At 40.5% G+C, this 27,006-nt stretch overlaps 3 protein-coding genes across 4 annotated transcripts in view; all 3 read right to left on the minus strand.

Moving 5' to 3' along the window:
• Positions 1 to 27,006, minus strand: part of LOC148997438 (protein NLRC3-like) — a 131,135-nt gene that overhangs the window by 41,746 nt on the left and 62,383 nt on the right. The window lies entirely within an intron of this gene.
• The window catches only part of LOC148997439 (uncharacterized), a 118,770-nt gene that overhangs the window by 2,212 nt on the left and 89,552 nt on the right, over positions 1 to 27,006 (minus strand). Inside the window, exons 2-3 of the mRNA XM_089122654.1 lie at positions 3,448 to 3,621; positions 170 to 343 (exon numbers count right to left, since the gene is read on the minus strand). Of these exons, the coding sequence (XP_088978780.1) occupies positions 170 to 343; positions 3,448 to 3,605 (332 nt within the window). The 5' untranslated portion in view covers positions 3,606 to 3,621. The remainder of the gene's footprint in view (positions 1 to 169; positions 344 to 3,447; positions 3,622 to 27,006) is intronic.
• The window catches only part of LOC148997440 (NLR family CARD domain-containing protein 3-like), an 85,836-nt gene continuing 62,586 nt past the window's right edge, over positions 3,757 to 27,006 (minus strand). For both annotated transcript variants that reach the window (XM_089122501.1, XM_089122503.1), the window contains one exon: positions 3,757 to 4,072. In XM_089122501.1, the coding sequence (XP_088978627.1) occupies positions 3,772 to 4,072 (301 nt within the window). In that variant the 3' untranslated portion in view covers positions 3,757 to 3,771. The remainder of the gene's footprint in view (positions 4,073 to 27,006) is intronic.

Raw genomic sequence — 27,006 nt, forward strand, 5'->3', positions numbered from 1 at the left:
CATCTTCATCAGCAAATAAAACAGAGGAAGAGAGATCTTCATCTTTATCTCACCAGATCACAAAATACTAAGGTGAAAATGTTTGTACAAATATAATGTTAATGTGTTTTAGTTTATACAGTTGAAGTGATTTTAAGCATTTTGATTCTTGTGTGTGAATGTGACTGACCTCAATCTCTCCAGTTTACAGTGTGAATCCTTCAGTACGGCACATACGTGCTTCACTCCTGAGTCTCCTAGTTTATTCCTGCTCAGGTCCAGCTCTCTCAGGTGTGACGGGTTTGATTTCAGAGCTGAAGTCAGGATGAGACTCTGTTTCTCTGTAATACTGCATCTATTCAGACTGAAGACAGAGAAATAACAATAGTTCACATCTATGATGATCATCTTATTGAAGAGCTACAGCAGCATTTAGTTTCCAATAGTCTGTTTTAAAACCCAGTCACACTAGTTCTGTGCGCTGGAAGACACTGTTTCTTCTCTTTCATTTCTAACTATTTATTTGATGTCTCTCTTCTTTATTCTGTTGAAAAGGCAGATTTCTGTGTGTACACAATCAGTACATTGTATCAGATGTTGGGAATTAAACAATTACTCTCTACACTCTAAAAGGTTTTATATGATTTACTAATTTATTTTGGTGAAACAATCAAAAATATTGATTACATTTTAAAGCAGTGAAATCAATTACAATACACTGTATAAACTGAGCAAATGTAAGTAAAAAAATAAGTAGATCTGAGTAACTGCATCTGTACATTAACAAATAAAATTGTTTTAACTGAGTAAATCTGCTCAATCTCTCAAGAGTGTGTTAAATATATTTATGATATTGATTTGAATTAAGTAATATTTGTGGCTCTTGAAACATATAAGTTTAATTATCCAATCTCAAATATTTTGATAGAAATTTCACAATTATGTTAAGTGTATTATACATTAATTATTGGTTAGCCAAATAATAAATTCTAATAGTGAAAAAAAAAAAATATAACTGTAAATTTAAGATGAAATTAACTGTTGGATTTTTAGTCAATTATTTTGGTACGTTTAGCTCAAACAATCAAGCAAATGATATTCAGAGATTTTATTAAGTTAATAAAGTTAAATATTATTGTGATATTTACTAAGCCACAGAATAATTACACACAGTGTAGATTAACAAAACATAAAAATGTGAGCAATAGGGAAACCCAGAAAGTGCACTGCTATAACCAATGAAACATAAGCCCTGTGTCACAGTCCTCCGTCTGCACCAGTCTGTCTTCGTCATCTGCACTACACTTCCCAGGATCCTCTGGTCTCCACTCCTGAACTCACTCCCTCATCAGCCACCTGTTCCTCGTCTTATTCATCAGTTTCACCTGTCTTCACATCGTTATGTTTGATTCCTGTCTGTATTTAGTTCCATCTCATTCAGTCTGTCTTTGTCGGTCGATGTTGATTGTTACTCGGTGTTATCCTGTCTTCCTGCCTGTAATTTTGAATTAAATAAGTATCTTCGTGTGAATTCGGACTCCTCCTGTTCCTTCTGCCTGCACTCCTGCACCACCCCGTGACAGATCGACCGACCAAAACAACATGAACGCAGTGGCTTTTCAGGGGATTCTCCACCCGATTCGGCAGCCCCGTCTAATTCTCGTCCCCAGGAAGCCTGCGCTCACCGTCAGCCCTGCCGAGTCCGTGCTCACCGTCAGCCCTGCCGAGCCCGCGCTCACCGTCAGCCCTGCCGAGCCCGAGCTTTCCCCGCTGGTTTCGTCCAGCCCTCCCGAGTATGAACTCTCCTCTCCACTGGTTCCGTCCAGCCCTCCCGAGCATAAACTCTCTGCCCCGCTGGTTCCGTCCAGCCCTCCCGAGTATGAACTCTCCTCTCCGCTGGTTCCGTCCAGCCCTCCCGAGCATAAACTCTCCGCCCCGCTGGTTCCGTCCAGCCCTCCCGAGCATGAACTCTCCACTCCGCTGGTTCCGTCCAGCCCTCCCGAGCATGAACTCTCCGCCCCGCTGGTTCCGTCCAGCCCTCCCGAGTATGAACTCTCCTCTCCGCTGGTTCCGTCCAGCTCCCCCGAGCCTGAACTCTCCTCCCCGCTGGTTCTGTCCAGCCCTCCCGAGCCTGAACTCCCCTCACCGCTGGTTCCGTCCAGCCCCATCCAGCCAGCGCCAGTGATCGTCCAGCCAGCGCCAGAGACCGTCCAGCCAGAGACCGTCCAGCCAGAGACCGTACAGGCCGTCCAGCCAGAGACCGTCCAGACCGTCCAGCCAGAGACCGTCCAGCCTGCACCTGAGACCAGGATCCCACCCAGCCTCCCTCTCCCGCCTCCTCTCATCTGTCCTCCATCTGCTCTCCTGCCCTTCAGCTCCCCGAAACCAGCCTGGTCAGTGAATCCCCAGTTTTCACCTCCCGCCTCCTCCACATGGACACTTCCTCGGCCCCCGGTCCCATTGGCTCCCCCGTGGCTCTTACCTCCCTCAGCTCCTCCATGGTCCCTCAGTCCACCAGCTCGGCCAGGCTCCCTCGTCCCTCTGGATTCCCTCCGGTCCCTCATCACCCGTCCTTCACCTCTGGACTTCCATTTGTTGGCTTCACCCCGTCATTTCAACCCCCCTCCCCCCCCCGGTTCAGTTGGACTCCTCACTCCCTCTGTCCTCACCGTGTCCCTCTGTGCCCCTGGCATCACTTCAGTCACCTGAGCCTGCGGTGTCACCATGTTCCCTCGGTCCCTCATCAGCACCCCATGTCGTCAGTCCCTCAGCTTCACCCTGGTCTCCTCTCTCACTTGCTCCGCCCCTGTCAGTCGGCCCCCTGGTGTTGTCAGTCCCGTCTCCTTCAGCTCCACCAGGGGTCCTCCCACCATCTGCTCCGCCCTGGTCTCGCCCTCATCCTGCTCCGCCCTGGCCACGCCCTCATCCTGCTCCGCCCTGGCCACGCCCTCATCCTGCTCTGCCCTGGAGGGCCTCCTACTCCAGACCACGCCCTCCACAGCCTCCAGGGCGCCCACCCCCCCTCCCCGTTGATGTTACGGCGTGAGGTCACGCCTACCGGGAGGGGGGAGTGATGTCACAGTCCTCCGTCTGCACCAGTCTGTCTTCGTCATCTGCACTACACTTCCCAGGATCCTCTTGTCTCCACTCCTGAACTCACTCCCTCATCAGCCACCTGTTCCTCGTCTTATTCATCAGTTTCACCTGTCTTCACATCGTTATGTTTGATTCCTGTCTGTATTTAGTTCCATCTCATTAAGTCTGTCTTTGTCGGTCGATGTTGATTGTTACTCGGTGTTATCCTGTCTTCCTGCCTGTAATTTTGAATTAAATAAGTATCTTCGTGTGAATTCGGACTCCTCCTGTTCCTTCTGCCTGCACTCCTGCACCACCCCGTGACACCCTGCTGTCTTCAAATAAATAAACTTCAGTCACACTGTAATTACTACACAGTATAATAACACTAACTGTAGTTTCTCCAGCTTGAATTGTGGGTTCATCAGTAGATCACTGAGGTTTTTCACTCCAGAGTCTCCTAGATTATTCACGCTCAGGTCCAGCTCTCTCAGGTGTGACGGGTTTGATTTCAGAGCTGAAGTCACATCAGAACAACCTTCATCTGTCATATCACAGCAGCTTAACCTACATTAGCAGAGAGAGAGAGAGAGAGAGAGAGAGAGAGAGAGAGAGAATGAAGAAAATAAGAGACTCTTTATTCTGTAAAGTCACATCATCTTCATCAGCAAATAAAACAGACAGAGAAAGAGAGATCTTCACCTTTATTTCATCAGATCACAAAATACTAAGGTGAAAATAATTGTACAAATATATGTTAATGTGTTGTAGTTTAAACAGTTGAAGTGATTTTAAGTATTTTGATTCTTGCACTGTAATTGCTGTACAGTATAATGACACTAACTGTAGTTTTTCCAGCTTGAATTGTGGGTTCATCAGTAGATCACTGAGGTTTTTCACTCCTGTGTTTCCTAGATTATTCTCGCTCAGGTCCAGCTCTCTCAGGTGTGACGGGTTTGATTTCAGAGCTGAAGTCACATCAGAACAACCTTCATCTGTCATATAACAGGTTCTTAACCTACATTAGCAGAGAGAGAGAGAGATTTGATTTTTATAAAATAACTTTAATTCATATCACTTCAATTCATCAAAAAAAATTACATCAAAAAACACAACTCTCCGTCCTCCACTGCACAAACAGCATCATTATAACACCATTGTTGTACAAAAGTTCCAACATCATTCATTGCTCTATAATACCTAAAATCTATTGTGATTCTAGATTTTACAAAAGCTTTGAAAACAGGCAAAAGCTCCTGACCATGTGTTTTCTCAATTGTATTTCTTCTTGTGATAAGTATGGCAAGTTTTGCTTGACCTACCAAAAAATTAATCAACTGCCATTTCATCTTTTGATTCTGCCTATAGCCAGCTCCCAAAATAAAAGTGCTTTGAGTAAATACCTCTCCACATTTATAAAAAAAACTGGCCTAAAATATTGATAATAGATATAAAAGCATTTACTGCCACAACACCATGTAAAATTTTCCACTGTAAATCTCCAACACCTTTTATCAATGGTGGTTTATACAGCGCCCTCCACACTGGTTTTACTTCATCATCTATTTCAAGTTTACTTCTTCACACTGTGTCAGTTCTTTTATCTAACATTGTTTTATTATACACTTTCACAAAACATTTGTACATCAATTTACCCCCTAGCATGGTCAAGTCTAAATCTGTTAAAACATTCAAATCCAATAAAGGACCTGTTGCATCTTTAAAATCTGGTGTAAGACCAAGTTTTGGAAAGGAATCAGTCTCATCCAGACTTACAGACCCATCTTTAAATCCTTTCAACAGCTTTAATTCATCATGTGTTAGTTTTTCCTTCCAAAGTTCAATTATTTTTGCAGTTTGGCAAATTGATCTCTGCCCCAGCAAAGTAGCCACAGCATTATGTCATTCAGTTCAGGCCCGGCCACATCAATAACATGCTTCAATTGAACTTTTTTGGAAGTGCACAGTCTCTGGGTGAGACCAATCGTGCTCTCTCCTGTTATATCGAGCCTAGCTCCTTTAACCAAGGGTTCTTCAAGCAACCAAAACAAAGAGTCTGTTTTCTCCAGTCTTTGAATGACATAAAGTCTCCAAACTTTAAAAAGTCCACGATAGAAAGATGGTAGTCCATTAAGGCAAATGTTCTTGTGGTCCATTAAAAACAATGCAGCAGCCATGCCAAGACCTTCTACCCTTTGTAGGATTGTTTTAGCTATCATTCTCCACACCAGATCCGCAGACCCCTTCAAAAACGTTTGTACAAATTGTAAGCGAAAAGTCGCTAGCCTGCTTTGCAAGTGTACCAGGCCTTGCCCACCCTCCTCTCTGGGCAAAAAAAGCACACTTTGAGGAATCCAGTGTAGTTTGTCCCAGAAAAAATGTACCAAAATTGTCTGTAATTTTGGCAAAAGGTCAACAGGTGGATCTACACAGGACAACTTATGCCACAATGTTGCGGCTACTAAATTATTAATGACTTATCACTCTTCCTCGAAAAGACATTTGTGGATGGATCCATTTCCATTTCCAAGTCTGCCCTCTATCTTTTCCACAATTCCCTCCCAAATTTTCTGTTGTGCAGCTTCATCACCCAGGTATACTCCCAAATATTTGAACCACCCCTTTTCCATAACATCTCACCAGGTAACTTTGGCAAACCCTCCTCCCATTTTCCAATTGCCAGAGCATCACTCTTCTCCCAATTTACTCTAGCAGACGATATTAAACCAAAGGCCTTTACAACAGACACCAAATTTTCAATATCCTTTTGACTGTTAATTATTGTTATAACATCGTCAGCATATGCTGACACCTGATGCTGTAACTCTGTGCGATGCAAACCCACAATTTTGTTTCTTAGTTTAATTAACAAAGGTTCAATGGCTAGGGAGTATAACATTCCCGATAGTGCACAACCTTGCCTTATACCCCTACCGATATTAAACGGGGCGCTTAAACCACCATTGACTTTCAACATGCTTTCAATGCTCTGATACAACACTCGAATCATTTTAACAAATTTCAATCCAAAACCAAAAGACTCTAAAGTCCTCCACAGATATTGATGTTCAATTCTGTCAAAGGCTTTTTCTTGATCGAGCGAGATAAGTCCCAAATCCACCCCCAAAAAAACAGAAACATCCAAAACATCTCTTATTAGATGAACATTATCTAAAATTGATCTACATGGCACACAATACGTCTGATCCACATGAACAACTTGGTTCATTACTTCTCTCAGTCTGTTAGCCAAGGCCTTTGATAGAATCTTCATATCAGAACATAACAAACTTATAAGACGCCAGTTCTTAATCTCCTGTAAACTGCCCTTCTTAGGAAGCAGTGTTATAACAGCTCTTCTGCAACTCAAAGGCAATGAGCCTTCCGTCAGACTCTCATTAAGAACACTTAGTAGGTCCTCACCAAGCACAGACCAGAACTCTTTATAGAAATCCACAGGGATTCCGTCAATACCAGGAGACTTCCCACCCTTCATATCTTTAAGGGCATTCAAAAGTTCCTGATTAGACAGGGGTCTTTCCAAATGTGCCTTTGAGTTTTCAGCAACACTGGGCAATCCTTCAAGAAAATCAGCAGACAACTGAACATTCTCTTCATATTCACACTTGAACAGCTCCTTATAGAACCTTACAGCTCTTTGTCTTATTTCATTTACTTCAGTTAATTCCTGGCCACTTTCTGACTGCAAAGAGTGAATATATCTGCATTGTCCATTCTTTTTCTCCAAGCTAAAAAAGAATTTAGTTGGAGCATCCATATCAGTTACATTCTGATGTCTTGACCTTATCAATGCTCCTTGTGCCTTTATACCAAGCATATTATCTAAAAGAGACCTTTTGGACTTCAATGTCTCAGCTTGTCTCGGTTCAACATCAGCCAACGCTTGTAATTTAACAATTTCAGATTCCAAAAGTCTCATTTGTCGAGTGATGTCTCGAGAAACATTGAAAGCATACTGTTGACAAAGCATTTTTATTTCAATTTTTCCATAGTCCCACCATTCTCTCAAATCATTAAATTCTTGCTTTCTTAATTTGAATTGACTCCAAAAGAAACAAAAAACTTCTTTAAAATTCACATCGCCTAACAAGGAAGTATTGAAGTGCCAGTACGCACTTTTAACCTTAACATTTGCAATAAACACCTGACATAAAACCAAAAAATGATCAGTAAAACCAACTGGCACAATTTCACATTTTTTCACAACATTTACATGGTGTTTAAAACAATAAAAACGATCAAGTCTTGCCATGGAAAGAAAATTGTCTCTTGTATGGAGCCACGTATACTGCTTCACATGACTATTAAATTCTCTCCATAAATCACATAAACTACACTCAACGGCCACTTTATTAGGTACCCCATGCTAGTAACGGGTTGGACCCCCTTTTGCCTTCAGAACTGCCTCAATTCTTCGTGGCATAGATTCAACAAGGTGCTGGAAGCATTCCTCAGGGAGTTTGGTCCGTATTGACATGATGGCATCACACAGTTGCCGCAGATTTGTCGGCTGCACATCCATGATGCGAATCTCCCGTTCCACCACATCCCAAAGATGCTCTATTGGATTGAGATCTGGTGACTGTGGAGGCCATTTGAGTACAGCGAACTCATTGTCATGTTCAAGAAACCAGTCTGAGATGATTCCAGCTTTATGACATGGCGCATTATCCTGCTGAAAGTAGCCATCAGAAGTTGGGTACATTGTGGTCATAAAGGGATGGACATGGTCAGCAACAATACTCAGGTAGGCTGTGGCGTTGCAACGATGCTCAATTGGTACCAAGGGGCCCAAAGAGTGCCAAGAAAATATTCCCCACACCATGACACCACCACCACCAGCCTGAACCGTTGATACAAGGCAGGATGGATCCATGCTTTCATGTTGTAGACGCCAAATTCTGACCCTACCATCCGAATGTCGCAGCAGAAATCGAGACTCATCAGACCAGGCAACGTTTTTCCAATCTTCTATTGTCCAATTTCGATGAGCTTGTGCAAATTGTAGCCTCAGTTTCCTGTTCTTAGCTGAAAGGAGTGGCACCCGGTGTGGTCTTCTGCTGCTGTAGCCCATCTGCCTCAAAGTTCGACGTACTGTGCGTTCAGAGATGCTCTTCTGCCCACCTTGGTTGTAACGGGTGGTTATTTGAGTCACTGTTGCCCTTCTATCAGCTCGAACCAGTCTGGCCATTCTCCTCTGACCTCTGGCATCAACAAGGCATTTCCGCCCACAGAACTGCCGCTCACTGGATGTTTTTTCTTTTTCGGACCATTCTCTGTAAACCCTAGAGATGGTTGTGCGTGAAAATCCCAGTAGATTAGCAGTTTCTGAAATACTCAGACCAGCCCTTCTGGCACCAACAATCATGCCACGTTCAAAGTCACTCAAATCACCTTTCTTCCCCATACTGATGCTCGGTTTGAACTGCAGGAGATTGTCTTGACCATGTCTACATGCCTAAATGCACTGAGTTGCCGCCATGTGATTGGCTGCTTAGAAATTAAGTGTTAACGAGCAGTTGGACAGGTGTACCTAATAAAGTGGCCGGTGAGTGTATGTGTCTCTATCAATTCACGAAGAGCTCGGCTTGAAGCTGCATGTGGCTCAACATGGTTCCTGTCCAACATATCATTTTCTGTGCAGTTGAAGTCTCCACCCAAAAACACATATCAGTTTTACAACTCTGTAAAGTTGTATTTAAACTATTAAGAAAACCAATTCGTTCTACACAATTTCGTAGGGGCATACACATTTACAAACACCATTTTACACTTTTCAAAAGTAGCCTGTATTATCAAAAGCCTGCCAGCTATTACCTCTTCCACCTGACATGATACAGGCAAAAACCTTTTTGAAAATAAAACAGCCCCTCCTCCTCTGTTAGAACTCATATGTGTTAGGAGCACTTCTCCCTCCCATTCCCTTTTCCAATCAATTGCATTCATGCAGTCACTATGAGTTTCCTGTACATACATTACATCTATATTCTTTTGATTTATTAACTCATACATCAACATCCTTTTCTGAACATCTCTTGCACCATTTATATTAAGTGAGCCCACCTTAATTGCACTCATTAATAAAAATGAAAAGAAATGGCACAAAAAATCATTAAAAGAAAAGGGACACATGGAATTATGTTGTTTCAAAACCATTTTCATTATGTAGCTCTTGTCTCAATTTTGCAACAAACTTTTTAAGCCTGTACATTTCTTGGACAGTGAATTGTTCAGTTCCTTCACCCCTCATTAATGCTCCAGCTGACTCAATAAACAATCTCCGATCAGGAAAAAAATCCACAACATGTACATTTTTTGCATTCTTAGTTTTGTGCAAAAAATCCCTGATTTTTACAAATGAGTATTCACTCTGTTTTGCTCTATTTTTACAGTCAGGTGCCTCATCTGAATCATCCACTGTGCTATGTGCACTATCATCATGTTTACCATCACTGTCACTACTTTTACTGGCTCTTCCCATCCTTGTCCTGACCCTTTTCCTCTTGATATTAGGAGTTTTGAAAATGTCCTCCTCATTGACTGACTCACTGTCCACTCCTCCCTTTAGAACTGCCTCTGCAGCCTCAACCACCTGACTACATTCAACCGGCACTTCTATCTCCATATCATTCACCTGTTCCTTCTCGCTCTCCACCACATTTTCCTGTACCTGCACCCCAACTACACCTCCATCCTCAGCAGTGCCAGCATCAGCAGTTTCAGTCTTCTCTGGACATGCACGTCTTATGTGGCCCTCTCGTCCGCATCCAAAACATTTCATCGTTTCAGACGAAACAAACACGATGTAATCAAACCCATCAATCTTAAATTTTAAAGCCACACTAAGTTCATCTGTTTCATTTTTCAGAATCATATGAACCTGACGTCTAAAACATACAACATGTTTTAACAAAGGCGATTTGCAGGCTAAAGGAATTTTTTTCATTTGGGAGACTACCTTTCCGTGCCTTGATAATTCTGTTAACAATATATCATCTTTTATGAAGGGAGGCACATTTGATAGCGTGACTTTCCTTGCTGGCTGAATCAAAGGAATTACCGGGGTAAACGTATCTTTTATTACCTCCCCACTTTGAACCACACTAGTCACTTTCTCTATACTGTCAAGAAAAATAACAACCGCACTACTCATTTGTGACGCTGACATGATACTCTCATACCCGACGGCCTTTCCGACCGCGAGACTACACTCTTCAACAGAGCAATCCATTACCGGCACGATTTTAATTCCGTGCCTGCGTGAGAGTCTGTCAAACGCCAATGGGTCTAACGCCGCCGATACCGCCATTGCCGGTGTTATACACCTGGCCAGCAAACGCTGGCAGGCGTCGGTTTCAGCTTATAGCCTCACACTCACACAAAGCCTTTCCTTTCTACACTCAAAACCAAAAATTCTCCCAAACCAGAACTTTATACTCAAACACAGCAAGAGAAAAAAGACAGGAAAAAACTCACTCGTTTCGCACCACACTCTCACGCAGCCTCCGCCCACACTCACTCCCAACATGCGCTCAGAGAGAGAGACAGAGAGAGAGAGAGAGAGAGAGAGAGAGAGAGAGAGACTTTGACTTTTAACACACTTTATTAAAACATCTTAAAACCGAACACTTCATTATACTTCACACATTATATTGCAAAAAAAAAACCACCACATTAATAATAATGAAATAAATAATAATAATAATATATAAAAAAAAATAATAATAATAATAAAAAAACAAAAAACAAAAAAACAATAACAATAAAAAATAAAAATCACTCAACATAACCATCATACATCACCAATTAAACATTATTCCTCCTTCCTCAGAAAATGAGAGTAAAGCTCCATTTATACCCCATATAAACTCAAACTAAAGCAAGTTATTTGTCATTTGAAAAAATCTATGTTCCACTTTTATCCTGGATTCCACCAAAGCAATAAACAGCAGAACAACATCTACATTTCGCCCTTCAGCTGCCAGTCTGCAAGACTTCCAGATGGCTAACTTGGCTTGTCCAGTTATAAAATTTGCTACAGTACACTGCTGTCGGTGCGCTCTTGAATACTTGCAACCATATATAAATAGTGTCTTGTTGAAAACAAAGCCTAAATTCCCAAAAAGTCTTTCGAGCAGCATAAATAATGGAGCCAATCTAGAACACTCAGTAAAAACATGAAACACAGATTCAGGTTCAGAACAGAAAAAACAAAACGGCAGTACATTCAAATTAAATTTAGAAACATGAGAATTAGTAGGTAGTGCACAATGTAGTAACCTCCACTGTAGGTCCCCAGATCGTTTAGGTAGTGGACCCTTATAAAAAAGCCTCCATGAAGGAGAAAGTGTTGCAGGAACTGTTAAAAAAATCTCTCCATTTTGTATCATCCCTGTCTTTAATATTCTCAAAATAATCTACTTTAACACATAACTGATATAGGTCTCTTTTTCCTACCATCTGAAAATCAAGCTCTTGTAACCTGTTAAATGTCAGCAGCTTTCCTAGATGATTATCTTCAAAACCAACCTTGGAAGAAATTAATATCTTAGGAAACAAAACTTCAGAAGGACCTCCAGACAGAAAACTGTTAACAAACAGTGTGGAGGGAAAAGATGCTTTCAAACCACCAACGAGCCTTTCCACCGTCCTGACTGATTTAATACCAGCCTGATTAGCAATCTCTATAATTGGCCTCCATTTTTTAGACAAGGTATCAATCAAGTCAAAAACTTTAGTCAGCTTTTTTTCAAAAAAATGTTTAACCATTGTATTAGATGTACAAACGTTACCACCCAATATAGAGTTATTCGAGGCCAAAATGATTCATTTCATTTCTAATCAATTTAACACATGTCCAGGAGTTTAACACAGAAGTATACAATTTTACATCAGGTAAAAACTTTCCATCATAGGAAGACATTAAAAACAACTGCCTATCAAGACAACACCCACCAAAAGTTCTGAGCAGTGCCAGACCAAACGATATCCATGGCCTAAAATCTGCAGGGTAGAGCAGGCTCTGAACAGTCTTTAACCTCATAGCTTTAACCTTGGCAGCCAAATCAATCAACCCTTGACCCCCTTCATTGACCGGCAAATACAGAATTGCTGGGGGAAGCCAATGGTAACCATCCCAAAAAAATTCAACAAAAGTCTTCTGCAGACGTTGCAACAAATCTTTTGGTGGGTCAAGCACATTCAAACGATGCCACATCATGGAAGCTGCTAAATTATTAATAATGAGCACTCTTCCTCTATATGACAGTTGCTTTAGTATCCATCTCCATCTTTGTATATACGCCCAGAAACTTTCTCAAACATTCCATCCCAGTTTTTCTGAATATATTGATCAGTCCCAAGGAAAATTCCCAGCACTTTAAATCCCTCTAGACTCCAGGAACAGTTCTGATGAAGCACTGGAGGCCCTCCATTCTCCCATTCACCCAGTAAAAAGGATGCACACTTTTGCCAATTAATTCGAGATGAGGAAGCTTTTTGATAAACCTCCAAATATTCTCTCAAAATCCTGACATGCTGAGCAAATCTAATAAAAACAGTGACATCATCAGCATATGCACTAAGCTTAACAGTTTTCAGGTCTGAGGTGGACGGACACACTGTAGATATGCCACATAACTTGTTTCTCAGTGCTACCAAAAAAGGTTCAATTGCAATTGCATACAGGATACTTAAGAGACCACACCCCTGCCTTATGCCTCTGCTTACTCTGAAAGGTCTTGTAATGGTACCATTAATTTTCAGCATGCTGTAGGTGTCGGTATACAATAGTTTAATATAAGCAATAATAGATGGACCAAAACCAAAAGCCTCAAGGCACTTAACCAGGAAACCATGATCGACCCGATCAAATGCTTTTTCCTGATCCAGAGACACAAAACCAATGTCAAAACTAGAAAAAAAAGTTTGATGACACAAACTTTAAGTTGGCTTGAGAAAGCCGGACCAGAGTGTTTGAAGAATCTTGAAGTTTGAATGAAGTTTTAAAGATGGAATTAGAAAGAAAGAAATAAATAAAGAAAGAAAAAAAGATTAGTTAGAAAGATAGATTAGTTAGAAAGATAGATAGATAGATAGATAGATAGATAAATAGATGTTTTTGGCAAGAAGCTGACATGATTAGCATGTAGCTAGCTTGATGCTAATATGATTAGCATGTAGTTAAGATGATTAGCATGTTGTTAGCATGATTAGCATGTTGCTAGCATCATAATAGCATGATTAGCATGTTGCTAGCATCATGCTAGCATGTTTTTAGCAAGAAGCTAGCATGATTAGCATGTAGCTAGCATCATGCTAGCATGATTAACATGTTGCTAGCATCATGCTAGCATGTTTTAGCAAGAAGCTAGCATGATTAGCATGTTACTAGCATCATGCTAGCATGTTTTTAGCAAGAAGCTAGCATGATTAGCATGTAGCTAGCATCATGTTAGCATGATTAGCATGTTGCTAGCATCATGCTAACATGTTTTTAGCAAGAAGCTAACATGATTAGCATGTAGCTAGCATCATGCTAGCATGATTAGCATGTAGCTAGCATCTGGCAAGCATGATTAGCATGTTGCTAGCATCATGCTAACATGTTTTTAGCAAGAAGCTAGCATGATTAACATGTAGCTAGCATCATGCTAACATGATTAACATGTAGCTAGCATCATAATAACATGATTAGCATGTTGCTAGCATCATGCTAACATGTTTTTAGCAATAAGATAGCATGATTAGCATGTAGCTAGCATCATGCTAGCATGATTAGCATGTTGCTAGCATCATGCTAGCATGTTTTTAGCAAGAGGCTAGCATGATTAGCATGTAGCTAGCATCATGCAAGCATGATTATCATGTTGCTAGCATCATGCTAGCATGTTTTTAGCAAGAAGCTAGCATGATTAGCATGTAGCTAGCATCATGCTAGCATGATTAGCATGTAGCTAGCATCATGCTAGCATGTTTTTAGCAAGAAGCTTGCATGATTAGCATGTAGCTAGCATCATGTTAGCATGATTAGCATGTAGCTAGCATCATGCTAGCATGATTAGCATGTAGCTAGCATCATGCTAGCATGTTTTTAACAAGAAGCTAACATGATTAGCATAAAGCTAGCATGATTATCATGTTATTAGCATCAAGAAAGAAAGAAAGAAAGAAAGAAAGAAAGAAAGAAAGAAAGAAAGAAAGAAAGAAAGAAAAAAGGATTAGTTAGAAAGAAAAAAAAGAAAGAAAGAAAGAAAGAGAAAGAAAGAATTGTTAGAAAGAAAGATGCATAGATTAGTTAGAAAGAAAGATGGATAGATTTGTTAGAAAGAAAGCTGGATAGATTACTTGGGTAGAAAGAAAGAACGATAGATTTGTTAGAAAGAAAGCTGGATAGATTACTTAGGTAGAAAGAAAGAACGATAGATTTGTTAGAAAGAAAGATGGATAGATTAGTTATGTAGAAAGAAAGAACGATAGATTAGTTAGAAAGAAAGATGGATAGATTAGTTAGAAAGAAAGAAATAAAGAAAGATTAGATAGATAGATAGATAGATAGATAGATAGATAGATAAGGTAGAAAGAAAGAAAGAAAGAAAGAAAGAAAGAAAGAAAGAAAGAAAGAAAGAAAGATGGATAGATTTGTTAGAAAGAAAGATGGATAGATTTGTTAGAAAGAAAGATGGATAGATTTGATAGAAAGATGGATAGATTAGTTAGAAAGAAAGATAGAAAGAAAGATTAGGTAGATAGATAGATAGATAGAAAGAAAGATGGATAGATTAGTTAAAAAGAAAGATGGATAGATTAGTTAGGTAGAAAGAATGATAGATTAGATAGAAAGAAAGATGGATAGATTTGTCAGAAAGAAAGATGGATAGATTTGATAGAAAGAAAGATGGATAGATAGATAGATAGATAGATAGATAGATAGATAGATAGATAGATAGATAGATAGATAGATAGATAGATAGATAGATAGATAGATAGATAGATAAGGTAGAAAGAAGGAAGGAAGGAAGAAAGAAAGAAAGAAAAAGATGGATAGATTATTTACGTAAAAAAGAAAGAAAGATGGATAGATTAGTTACGTAGAAAGAAAGATGGATAGATAGATAGATAGATAGATAGATAGATAGATAGATAGATAGATAGATAGTTCATTAGTTCATATAGAATATTAGTTTAATTGAGTCTAGGGCTTCAGGGAATTTAGATTTGAGTTTTTGTTGTACGCTATTGGGCCACCGTAGTCTTGGCTCAATTTGACCATGCTGCAATGAAAGTCAATGGGATTTTTATGATTTTTAATATTAATTTTTAAGAAATCTGAAAGTCGAATCAGTCTAAAAAGATATAGCAACTCGAGTCAGAACAGTCTGAAGGTCTGACCCGAGTTTGGAGTTTGTAGAGTTAAAGCTCTAGGAGGAGTAGCAGTCAGAAAATTTTGGGTAAGAAAAATAAGAAGAAGAACTAGAATGTACATTTCCAGAGGAAAATGTGAAGTGGTGCTTGCAGTGGCAAAACTCACCGCTCGGTTGCTAGGGTGTTCTGGGTGGTTGCTAGTTGGTTGTCAGGGTATTCTGGGTGGTTGCTATGCAGTTGCTAGGGTATTCTGGGTGGTTGCCAAGGTGTTCTTGGTGGTTGCTAAGGTGTTGCTAGGTGGTTGCTAGGGTGTTCTGGGTGGTTGCTAGGGTGTTGCTAGGCGGTTGCTAGGGTGTTCTGGGTGGTTGCTAGGTGGTTGCTAGGGTGTTGCTAAGGTGTTCTGGAAGGTTGCTAGGCGGTTGCTAGGGTGTTGCTCGGTAATTGCTAAGGTGTTGCTAGGTGGTTGCTAGGGTGTTCTGGGTGGTTGCTAGGGTGTTGCTAGGTGGTTGCTAGGGTGTTCTGGGTGGTTGCTAGGGTGTTGATAGGTGGTTGCTAGGGTGTTGCTAAGGTGTTCTGGATGGTTGCTAGGCAGTTGCTAGGGTGTTGCTCGGTGGTTGCTATGGTGTTGCTAGGTGGTTGTTAGGGTGTTCTGGGTGGTTGCTAAGGTGTTGCTAGGTGGTTGCTATGGTGTTTGGGGTGGTTGCTAGGGTGTTGCTAGGTGGTTGCTAGGGTGTTGCTAAGGTGTTCTGGATAGTTTCTAGGTGGTTGCTAGGGTGTTGCTATGCGGTTGCTAGGGTGTTCTGGGTGGTTGCTATGGTGTTGTTAGGTTGTTGCTAGGGTATTCTGGTTAGTTGCTATGGTATTACTAGGTGGTTGGTAGTGTTCACATATGGTTATTATAGAGTTTTTATATTGTTCATGGCATGATTTAGCACTTAGCTAATCAATATTAGCATGTAGCTATTCACAGCTAGCATGTTTAGCATTTTGAAAGTTCTATGTGCTAGCATGAGTCAAAAGACCCAACCCCCATCGTGATACAATGTTCTGATGCTGAGATATAGCTGTTACAAAATGGTTGCTAGGGTACTCTGTTTGGTTGCTAGGGAGTGGCTTGGCAGCTTCCAATCATGAAGCTCCAAAGTCAATGTGAATGTATAAACCAACCCCCATCTCTATACGATGTTCTGATGCAGAGATGTAGGCCTTGCAAAATGGTTGCTAGGGTACTCTTTTTGGTTGCTAGGGAGTGGCTTGGCAGCTGCCAATCATAAATCTCCAAAGGCTGCTTGTCAGTATAATTGATATAATACAACTCCCAAGCCTGTATGACATTCAGAATGGAAGATATCCCTCTTTAAAATTTGGTTGCTAAGGTGCTCGATAATGGTTGCTAGGGTGTGGCCAGAAATTGTTGAGGTGATTCATGATTGGCTGTTTGCTACCCCGAGTCAAACGAGACCACCCTTGTGTTTCTATGACACTTCAATCCGGAGATATCCCTTTGATCTCTTTCAATGGAAGTCTATGGGAGTTGTTGCTAAGGTGCTCTATATGGTTGCTAGGGCGTGGCTTGATAGCTTCACAATGATCCTGAGAGACTGATTGGTCGTCTGAGTAAAATGAGCCCGCCCCCTTGTCTCTATGACACTATGATCCAGAGCTATGTTCAATACAAAATCCCTATCCAATTTACCATAGTAGGAAAAACACATGCATTTGATGGGACATCCTTCACCATAGTAAGTCAATGGGGAAAATTTTGGGTAGCTCCTGCCCCCCAGGGGTGCAACTTTTACCCCATTGTGAGGTATGTTCTTACAGAGGCTGCCAGCCTCTTCAAATGTGGCAAATCACACGTTTTTCCGAAATCGTTGTTCGGAGCTATGAGTCGTCAAAGTTTGTCTCAATGTTAAGTCTATGGGATTTTTTGGAAATTTGTTCGCCCCTGGGTCGAACACCGTACCCCCGATCTCTGATAAAAGTGATAGGACACTTCTCTTCAATAGGCCGCACGATTTGATGCCTCATTCATGGGTCTGTGACAAAAACTGTGGACGTAGGAGTGCGCCAAACTTTTTCCTGGAATAGTATAATGCTATACTAGAAATTTTAAATAACATTGGGGTCAATGGGGGAAAATTTGGGCAGCTCCTGCCCCCCAGGGGTGCAACTTTTACCCCATTGTGAGGTATGTTCTTACAGAGCCTGTCAGCCTCTTCAAATGTGGTAAATCTCAGGCTTCTGTGAAATCCTCGCTCGGAGCTATGAGTCGTCAAAGTTTGTCGCAATGTTAAGTCTATGGGATTTTTGGGAAATTTGTTCGCCCTTCGGGCGAACATCGTACCCCCGATCGCTTAGAAAAGTCATAGCACACCATTCCCGAATGATCCGCACGTTTTGAGACCTCATTCATGGGTGTGTGACAAACTGCGGGAGGAGTAGCGTGCCAAACTTTTGGGCCGACTCAAAAAACACAATAGTAATAGTGTTGCCTTGCTTTCAGCAAGCACCACTAATAATAAATAACATTGGGGTCTATGGGGAAAATTTGGGCAGCTCCTGCTCCCCAGGGGTGCAACTTTTACCCCATTGTGAGGTATGTTCTTACAGAGCCTGTCAGCCTCTTCAAATGTGGTAAATCGCAGGCTTCTGTGAAATCCTCGCTCGGAGCTATGAGTCGTCAAAGTTTGTCGCAATGTTAAGTCTATGGGATTTTTGGGAAATTAGTTCGCCCTTCGGGCGAACATCGTACCCCCGATCGCTTAGAAAAGTCATAGCACACCATTCCCGAATATTCCGCACGTTTTGAGACCTCATTCATGGGTGTGTGACAAAAACTGCGGGAGGAGTAGCGTGCCAAACTTTTGGGCCGACTCAAAAAACACAATAGTAATAGTGTTGCCTTGCTTTCAGCAAGCACCACTAATAATATTAAGTTTAAATAGGATTTCAGTAAGTTGGCTTTCTCAAGCCAACTTAATTAGGGCTGGGCGATATATCGAACGATATTGAATGCGCATCTAATCAGTAAAGCCGGTTCCTTGATTAGCAGTAAATCCCCTTCACCTGCTTTCAGATGGAGCGGCATTCACTACAAAGAGCCGTAGATCACTGACAAGCTGAGCCATATCGCGTTAATATCGAGGACATATCGATATCGATATTTAATGCGATATGGCTCAGCTGGTCAGTGAACTACGGCTCTTCGTCACGACGAAATCTCCCGTGTTAAACTAACACACCTGGAGTGTATGAGTCCAAACTCAAGAGTGTTAAAGTTAATGAAATTAAGTGATTAAATGAGTGATTGAGCATTATTGAAGACACCTAAAGCAGAATCACAAGGAAAAAATCTAAAATTTTAAGCCACCGTTATGGAGATGAGTGTTTGCTTTAGTTGGGGTCTTCACCCTTATAATATTAACTTTATATTTTTATTTGCTGTTGCATCTGAGTTATATCTATCAGATGAACAAAAATAAACAATAATAAAATGATTGTGGCTATATAATGACGTTTATCATTTGAAATTTATCTTATTATATATATAATTTATAATAAAATTTATAATAAAATGTATTTATAAAATTTATAACACATAACTTATTCTGTTGCTTAGTGTATGACTTAGATTCTCAATAAATGTCCAGAATGTTAAAAATAATAGACAGTTTTCTCAAAAGTTGCTTAAAAGAAAAAAATCTTTCCTTTAGGCACACAGACCTCAAGATTCAGTCAATGCTTCTCAACAACGGTGACGAGTAGAATATTCAAGTAGGAAAAGTAAATTACATCGACAATTCAGATCATAATTTATTCAAACCGCAATGCATGATGGGAGACATTAATGAGTTGTGATGGGTGGCAACAATGATTAATATCGCCACCACAGTTGAGATAGACAGGCTGATTATTGATCTCTGTGTTTCTAAATAAGCATGAAAGTGATTCGATCAGAATAATATTTATTAATTATTTTAGGTTATAAGAAATATACAGATATGCCATACAATCACTAAAATGTTGCTAACAAGTTAATACAAATCATCTGAAAAGTTTCATTTTACAGATCACAGCATGATTATGTCAAAACATAACCAACACTATAAGATCAAAGATGTCTTATTTGACTGTTATAAAGTAATAACAGCAGTCAAACAAAGTTTAAAGTGAAAGTAAAAGTGTCAAGAGCCCAACTAAAGCAGACACTGATCTCCATAACGGTGGCTTACAATTTGTGATTTTGTCCTTCAGTGATTCTGCTTGTGATCATCAGGTGTCTTCAATAATGCTCAATCATCACTAAATTAATCACTTAATTATCTCATTAACTTTAACACTCATATCGTCCATTTGAAAGCATGTGAAGGAGATTTACTGCTAATCAAGGAACCGGCTTTACTGATTAGATGCGCATAACAATATCGTTCGATATATCGCCCAGCCCTAAAATGAGAGACGTCACTTAGAGCAGTTTTAAGTTGTTTTTTTTAAATTCAACACGTTCTGACCCAATATTGGGTGCATTGACAAAAGAACAATTATTACCTTGAACAGTTATATCAACTCTCAGTAAACGACCAGAAATGATTTCAGGCACATTAACAGGTTGCTCTTTACATTCATGTGTCAGCAGTATAGCCACCCCTGCACTGACATTAGACCCATGACTCAAGATAGCCTGACCCTTCCATTCACTCTGCCACTGTATCTGATTGTTCTCATCTGTGTGCGTTTCCTGCAGAAACACCACACTAGCGCTTTTCATCATTATATAATCAAAAAGACTAGCCCTTTTAATCGCATCACGACACCCATTAACGTTCAATGAACTAATCCTCAAAGGTGTCATGAAAAGAAATATAAGAAAAACACTCAATACAAATAATCGACTTTTAGGTAACCAAAATCTAGTCATTTTTTACCTTGTGAGTTCAACTTCTGACATTGCTAAGAAGCTTCTTAAGACGGTACCGTTTGGGTTTGTCAAGCTCTTCCAAGGAAGCTTTTCTCATCGTCATGGAACCAGACAACAAAAATAATTTTAAGTCTGGAAAATATAACTCAATTTTCGGTTTACGGTGTCCTTTCGTTGTATCTAAAAAGTGATTAATCTGCTGAGTGGAGTAAAGTTTTGTCTTACCAGAGACGAACTCCGAATCCTCCGCGTCATTTCCCATCATCTCTGTGTAGTCATGTTCATTGTCAGAGTCATCCATTAAATCCACAGATTCTTGAGATAAAATATCCTCTTTACTTGGTTTTAAAGAATCATCGGTAGGGTTAATTGTATCGTTCTCAATTCCATCAGGCTTTGTTTGTGTTCCAACAAAAAAAAAAAAAACTCGTTTTCAGACATTGCCGGAACAGGTGTTACGGATTAAATGGTGACCGTGTTAACTGGTGACCAACTTCCTGTTCGATCACCCGCTGCAGATGTGCGAAGATCGTAGATTCGTAGGAGCAGATTCGTCGATTCTGAAAGCTCAAACTGACGCGACATGAAGCTGTCTAATAAACGCAGACTTGCTCTTTACATGCCTTTCGTATTCTTGTCAAGATGACAAAAGTATTGCTATGATCTCAAAAACAAAAAAACAAAACAAAACCATCTTTCTACGGGTTTCGAACGCGCGCAGAACACCGTGGCAAACATGTTAAGCTTTCTCAGTGCTAGCTAACGTTACCTGTTTAATGCAGTCTCGGCATCACTTTATGCAGCTGTATGAATCAAAACATTGTGTCCGTGTTAGCTTGTGACTCTTGTGTGTTTCTTACTTCAAAAACTCATCATGGCGCTATTTTACACATTTTATACTATATGGTGTATGATTTTAAAGCACATACGGACTCTGTAGTCCGACGATCACGATGGAACATAATTGAGGCTAATTGACTAACGTTACAGTTGTATACAACTGCGATGGTTAAACTGGTTATTAATGAAAACATGGTTCTGTGTCATCAGATGTCTCAGGTGATAACATAGTTTTTTTGTTTGTTTACATGTTGCTGTCTGCGTTATTTTATCCTAAAACTAATTTACAAACATACGTGACTGTATGTCATTGTAATCCTGAATGAAATGTAAATGTCACTTGTTGTCCACATAATACTTTTACATTAACTTTTGCGTTCAATAGGTCTATAAAAATATATATTTGAAAACTATAAATAAAAATAATACATACATATCTTTATTTCTATAAACACATTTGTTTTACTAACTGTTAGTATGTCTAAAATATATTCCCAAACATAAATGTCAGGTGTTGAAGTTCTTCACATTTCTTGGCCGCACGCACACACACACACGCACGCACACACACACACACACACACACACACACACGCACACACACACACACACACGCACGCACGCACGCACGCACACACACACACACACACACACACAGTGTCTGAATTGTTTCTGATAAGCATGGATATACAACACAGAGAAGCAGAGAGAGAAACATCTGAGTAAGAGACAAGAATAGGTTAAGAAGGAGAGTCATAGATGGACCAGGAGAAGGCATAACAGGGCAGGAGTAAGAATGTGTGCCAGACTGCATCGTTATGTTTTCCCCCCTTATGTGGAACCTATGAAAGAAAGGTTATTTATTGAACTGAACAAAAGAGTAATTGTACATTTTTCTCTCAGATTTCAGACAGTTTTTTGATCAATTTCTATTTACATGATCCAATTTCTATTTACTCACAATTAATAATTTTTTATTCCTGGTGGGAAAAAGCTTACTCAGGCCATTTAGGTAAAATTTGTTGTTGATCAAAGGCAGCAATTTTATGATTCCATTTAAATCAAAGCGTCATGTACAGCTTTTACTGCACCGACTACCACTTTTCCCATATGCAGAATATGCGGTCAGTGTAGGGCACAAACTAAGGGTGCACCGTCAACACCCATATGGGCCCTATCAGCACTCTGATACTCACAAAAATCAGGTTCGGACTGTACATTCAGGTAATGACTCATGCACTTGAAGATAGTGTGATGTAAAGCTGCATACATTAAATAGTCAACAAGCAATTAAGGGTGAAAGAAATGAGACAAAAAAAACTATGGATTTCATATTGTCTTCTGAAATAAACAATGACAAACACCGAAACATAATGACAAACACCGCAGTTGTCATAATGCCATTACTTTTTTTAAAATTCCACAACCATGCCCTGTGATTGAGTAGCCTATATGGTCATAATCAGTCGAGCACCTGTTTTGACAGACTGATTCCATTTTCAGTTGGGATTTGTTATATTTTGATAGTTAGCTTATATAATCGGGGTTTTCCCCCTTATAACAAAATAAATAATTTTTGTTTTGCCAAGAAAGAAAAATAAGATTAATACAGGTGTGTCCGTGAAACAAAGTAGGCTGTTTGACCTAGACGGAGGGTCCAAAAAAAAGGTACTTTAATAAATGCTTGTAATCAATTGTACACATTTTTTAAATTGTTTACATACAATAATAACTAGGGCTGTGCAAAAATTAATTGCGATTAATCGCATCCAAAATAAGTCTGTGTTTACATATAGACCATTTCACAAGATGTAAACAACACTGGTCCAGAAGCACTACAAAAAAGCTGGGATAAAATACAACCAACAGAACATTTAAAACTGAATCAAAAAGTTAAACAAACATCTTTAAGATGTTTTCTTTACATGTGAAATAAAGAAAACAGTTACAAACTGAAACAGGAAGTGTTTCTGGACCAGTCTTGTTTACATCTTGTGAAATGGTCTATACAATTATTTTTTATATATAAATACACACACATGCATGTAAATATTTAAGAAAATGTGTTATTCATATATTAAATATTTATATTTATATAATTTAGATTATGTATTTATATATATATGAAGAGTTCAGATGCAAAAGCCTTAAGTGCCATTTGAAATTTTCTTCTAGAATGATCATTTTTATCAAGCCTGTATATTTAAGTTCAGTAATTTCACTTAAATTGCAATGAAGATTAACTATTAATTGTCATTTAAGTGAAATTACTGAACTTAAATATATAAGCTTGATAAAAATGATCATTCTAGGAGAAAATTTCAAATGGCACTTAGAGGCTTTTGCATCTGAACTCTTCATATACAGAATTTAAGTGCAAATAATTCTTAAATATACATGCATGCATAGGTATTTATATATACAAAATAATTATATACAGCACACACAAATATATTATGTAAACACAGACTTTTATTTTGGATGCGATTAATCGCAATTAATTTTTGCACAGCCCTAATAATAACATGTTTACCTGACAATAAAGTTAACATTCCAAAAACTGCTTCAATCACAGCTGACAAGGTAACTCACCTTTACAATGTAATCTTTATAAGCATCTACAATGTGTTTAACATTTAATTCAGGAGTACAACGACAAAGTAATAAAGTCACGTATATTTCTAAATTAGTTTTAGGCTAAAGTAACGTGGACAGCAACATGAAAAAAAAAACGTTATTATATTCATCACCTGAGACATCTGACGACACAGAACCATGTTTTCATTAATAACCAGTTTAACCATTGCAGTTGTATAGACCTGTAGTCAGTTAGTCTCAATTATGTTCCATCGTGATCGTCAGACTAGAGTCCGTATGTGCTTTAAAATCATACACCATGTATAAAATGTGTAAAATAACACCATGATGAGTTTTTGAAGTAAGAAACACACAAGAGTCACAAGCTAACACGGACACAATGTTTTGATTCATACACCTGCTTAAAGTGACGCCGAGACTGCAAAAAAAAGGTAGTAGTGAGAAAGCATGTTTGCCACGGTGTTCTGCGCGCGTTCGAAACCCGTAGAAAGATGATATAGAGATCAAGATGAATTGAGATCATAGCAATACTTTTGTCATCTTGACAAGAATACGAAAGGCATGTAAAGAGCAAGTCTGCGTTTATTAGACAGCTTCATGTCGCGTCAGTTTGAGCTTTCAGAATCGACGAATCTGCTCCTACGAATCTACGATCTTCGCACATCTGCAGCGGGTGATCTGAACAGGAAGTTGGTCACCAGTTAACACGGTCACCATTTAATCCGTAACACCGGCAAACACACCTGTCCCGAGCCCGACTCTGTCTGCGTTACAGTGGGAGCATGACTCGGGCCGGTCTCCTCCTCAACAGCCGTCTCCAGAGGCTCCCAGCACCGGTCCCTCCTCGGCCAGGTCACCGGCCGCAGAGATCGCTCCGTCCGGCCGTGGTTCTGACGCCACAGCTGTCGCAGCAACATCTGCGTCGGCCGCCCTCTCGCTGTTCTCCGCATCTGCAGAGATGCGGAGAACTGTCTCGCCCTGGCCTGTCTCGCCAGCTGGCCTGTCTCGCCCAGGACAAGTTTGTCTGACATGTCCAAACTCACCACACACAAAGCATTTCATCGATTCCGAACTAATAAAAACAGTGTAGTCTTTGCCATCAATGCTCAATTTCACGGACAGATTTAATGGATCACTCTGAGAGTTTAAAATCATTAAAACCTGACGCCGGAAAGACATAACATGTTTAATCTCGGGATTTTTACATCCAAGAGGGATCATTTTAATAGTGCTCACTAGTTTACCATACCTCTGAAGTATTTGTTCTAATTTTTCGTTTTTAACAAACGGCGGTATGTTTGATAAAATAACTTTCTTGGTCGGGCTTGACAAAGGCAATACCGGCACAAAATTGTCCTTAATTACCAAACCAGTTTCAATCAATTCGTCCACCATTTGACTTTCACTGAGAAAGAAAACAATGGCTTTATTCATACGGGAGGCTGATTTGATATTTGCACCACCGATCGCCGCACTCACGGCTATCAGGCAATCCTCCACTGACACCGCGACCTCAGGCATGCATTTACAACCATGTTTGATTATTAACCGTGAGAGATCCCCCGTTTCCAACCCAATAATCCCCACTCTCTGACCGAAGTCAGGGGGAAAACCCTAAACTACTATTATCTAACTAGAAAAAATATATATAAATAAAGAAAACCGTAAAGAAATCTCAGTCAAACAGAGGAACACTTTCACTCCAACAACCCGCTCCTTCCACGCTCACTTCCGCACACGCGCAGAGAGAGAGAGAGAGAGAGAGAGAGAGAGAATGAAGAAAACGTCTCAGGTTGAGACATCTGTAACCTATGTTCCCTGAGAACAGGGAACGAGACAATACGTCGAATGACGCAATGGGGAACGCCTCAGGCGTGACAGGTGTCTGAAATCAAATATCAACTCACAGTAATCAGGTTGACTGGCGACAGCCCGTGCTTCATCAGCTTGAATGATGAGCGCGTCAAACTGGATGTATAAGAAGGGCGCCTTGAAACCGTCTGAAATCCTATCGTCTGAAGGGACTGTTGCAGGCAGACCCCGAGGCATGGCAACGAGACGTATTGTCTCGTTCCCTGTTCTCAGGGAACATAGGTTACAGTCGTAACCTGAGACGTTCCCTTTCGAAGGGAACTCAACAATACGTCGAATGACGCAATGGGGAACGAAATACCCACTCCGCCATGCTGAGGGGAGTGCATGCCGAAAAGGCAGTGACAACTGTCAGAACCAGTAATTCCAAGGAACACTGAAACCACTCACCCTATGTCACATCGGGCTGTCAGTGACAGCACTCCCTACCGGTCATAGCCCAAGCTAATGAACCAAGAAAAACCAGAACGTAATAACGTGGGTAAATCTGGGCCAGCTCAAAGGCTTTAGGACCACAACTTCAAAAAAGAACACTCCTCCTGAAATGCCCCCAGGCTGGCCTGGTGATCCGTACTAAGACACACAGTCTGGCCATAGCCTGTCCGTCCAAGACAGAGCCTCTGGAAATTGCCTAGGAAAGGCATCCAAAAACTGAAGGCCCGCAAAGCTGGCAGAACCATCGAGTTTCGGATCACAGAGACGGGATCCTCCAGAGAGTGTGACTCAACCTCAAAACAACGGGAATCGTACACTCAATCCACGAGTTTCCACCCAGTGCTCGCTTTTGAGCACTGAGGAAGTAAGAGAGGGATCAAAATCAGGAAGGTCAAAGAGACCTAAGACCTGATGACCCCCTGTGTGGGGAGCTCCGAAACATGAGGGCTCATGTCAGGAAGGCCGTACATTGTGCGGCCTGAAACCCAACGACCACAGCATGTGGAAGCTCATCCTTCAGGAAAGCCAGAGGCTAGAACCTGACTGACCCACAATGTGGGGCTACCTTCGAAAAAGGTCTAATGAGACCTAAAACCACCAGTTGTGGGAGATAGCTTGAACAAGGGAAGTGCCTGTCGTAATGTATTGCGACAAAGACACATCTAGAGTGGGACCCAAAGTGAAGAACTGGAGTCTGAACCACATAAGAAGGGACTGAAGCATACCACGCGTGACCCTCACCATAAGAAATGGATTTTAAAAAGTGCACAAGACATCTCGTCGGGTGACTTACCACAATAATAGGTGAAGTATGGGTTTGTGTACTTCACTCTGAATTCAGGAAGGCCTGTTGAGGCCTGTAACCTGGCGACCACAGTGTGTGGGAGCTCATGGCCAGGAAGG

This window comes from Pimephales promelas, chromosome 2 (assembly GCF_988280905.1).
Source record: "Pimephales promelas chromosome 2, fPimPro1.hap1.1, whole genome shotgun sequence".
NCBI lineage: Eukaryota > Metazoa > Chordata > Actinopteri > Cypriniformes > Leuciscidae > Pimephales > Pimephales promelas.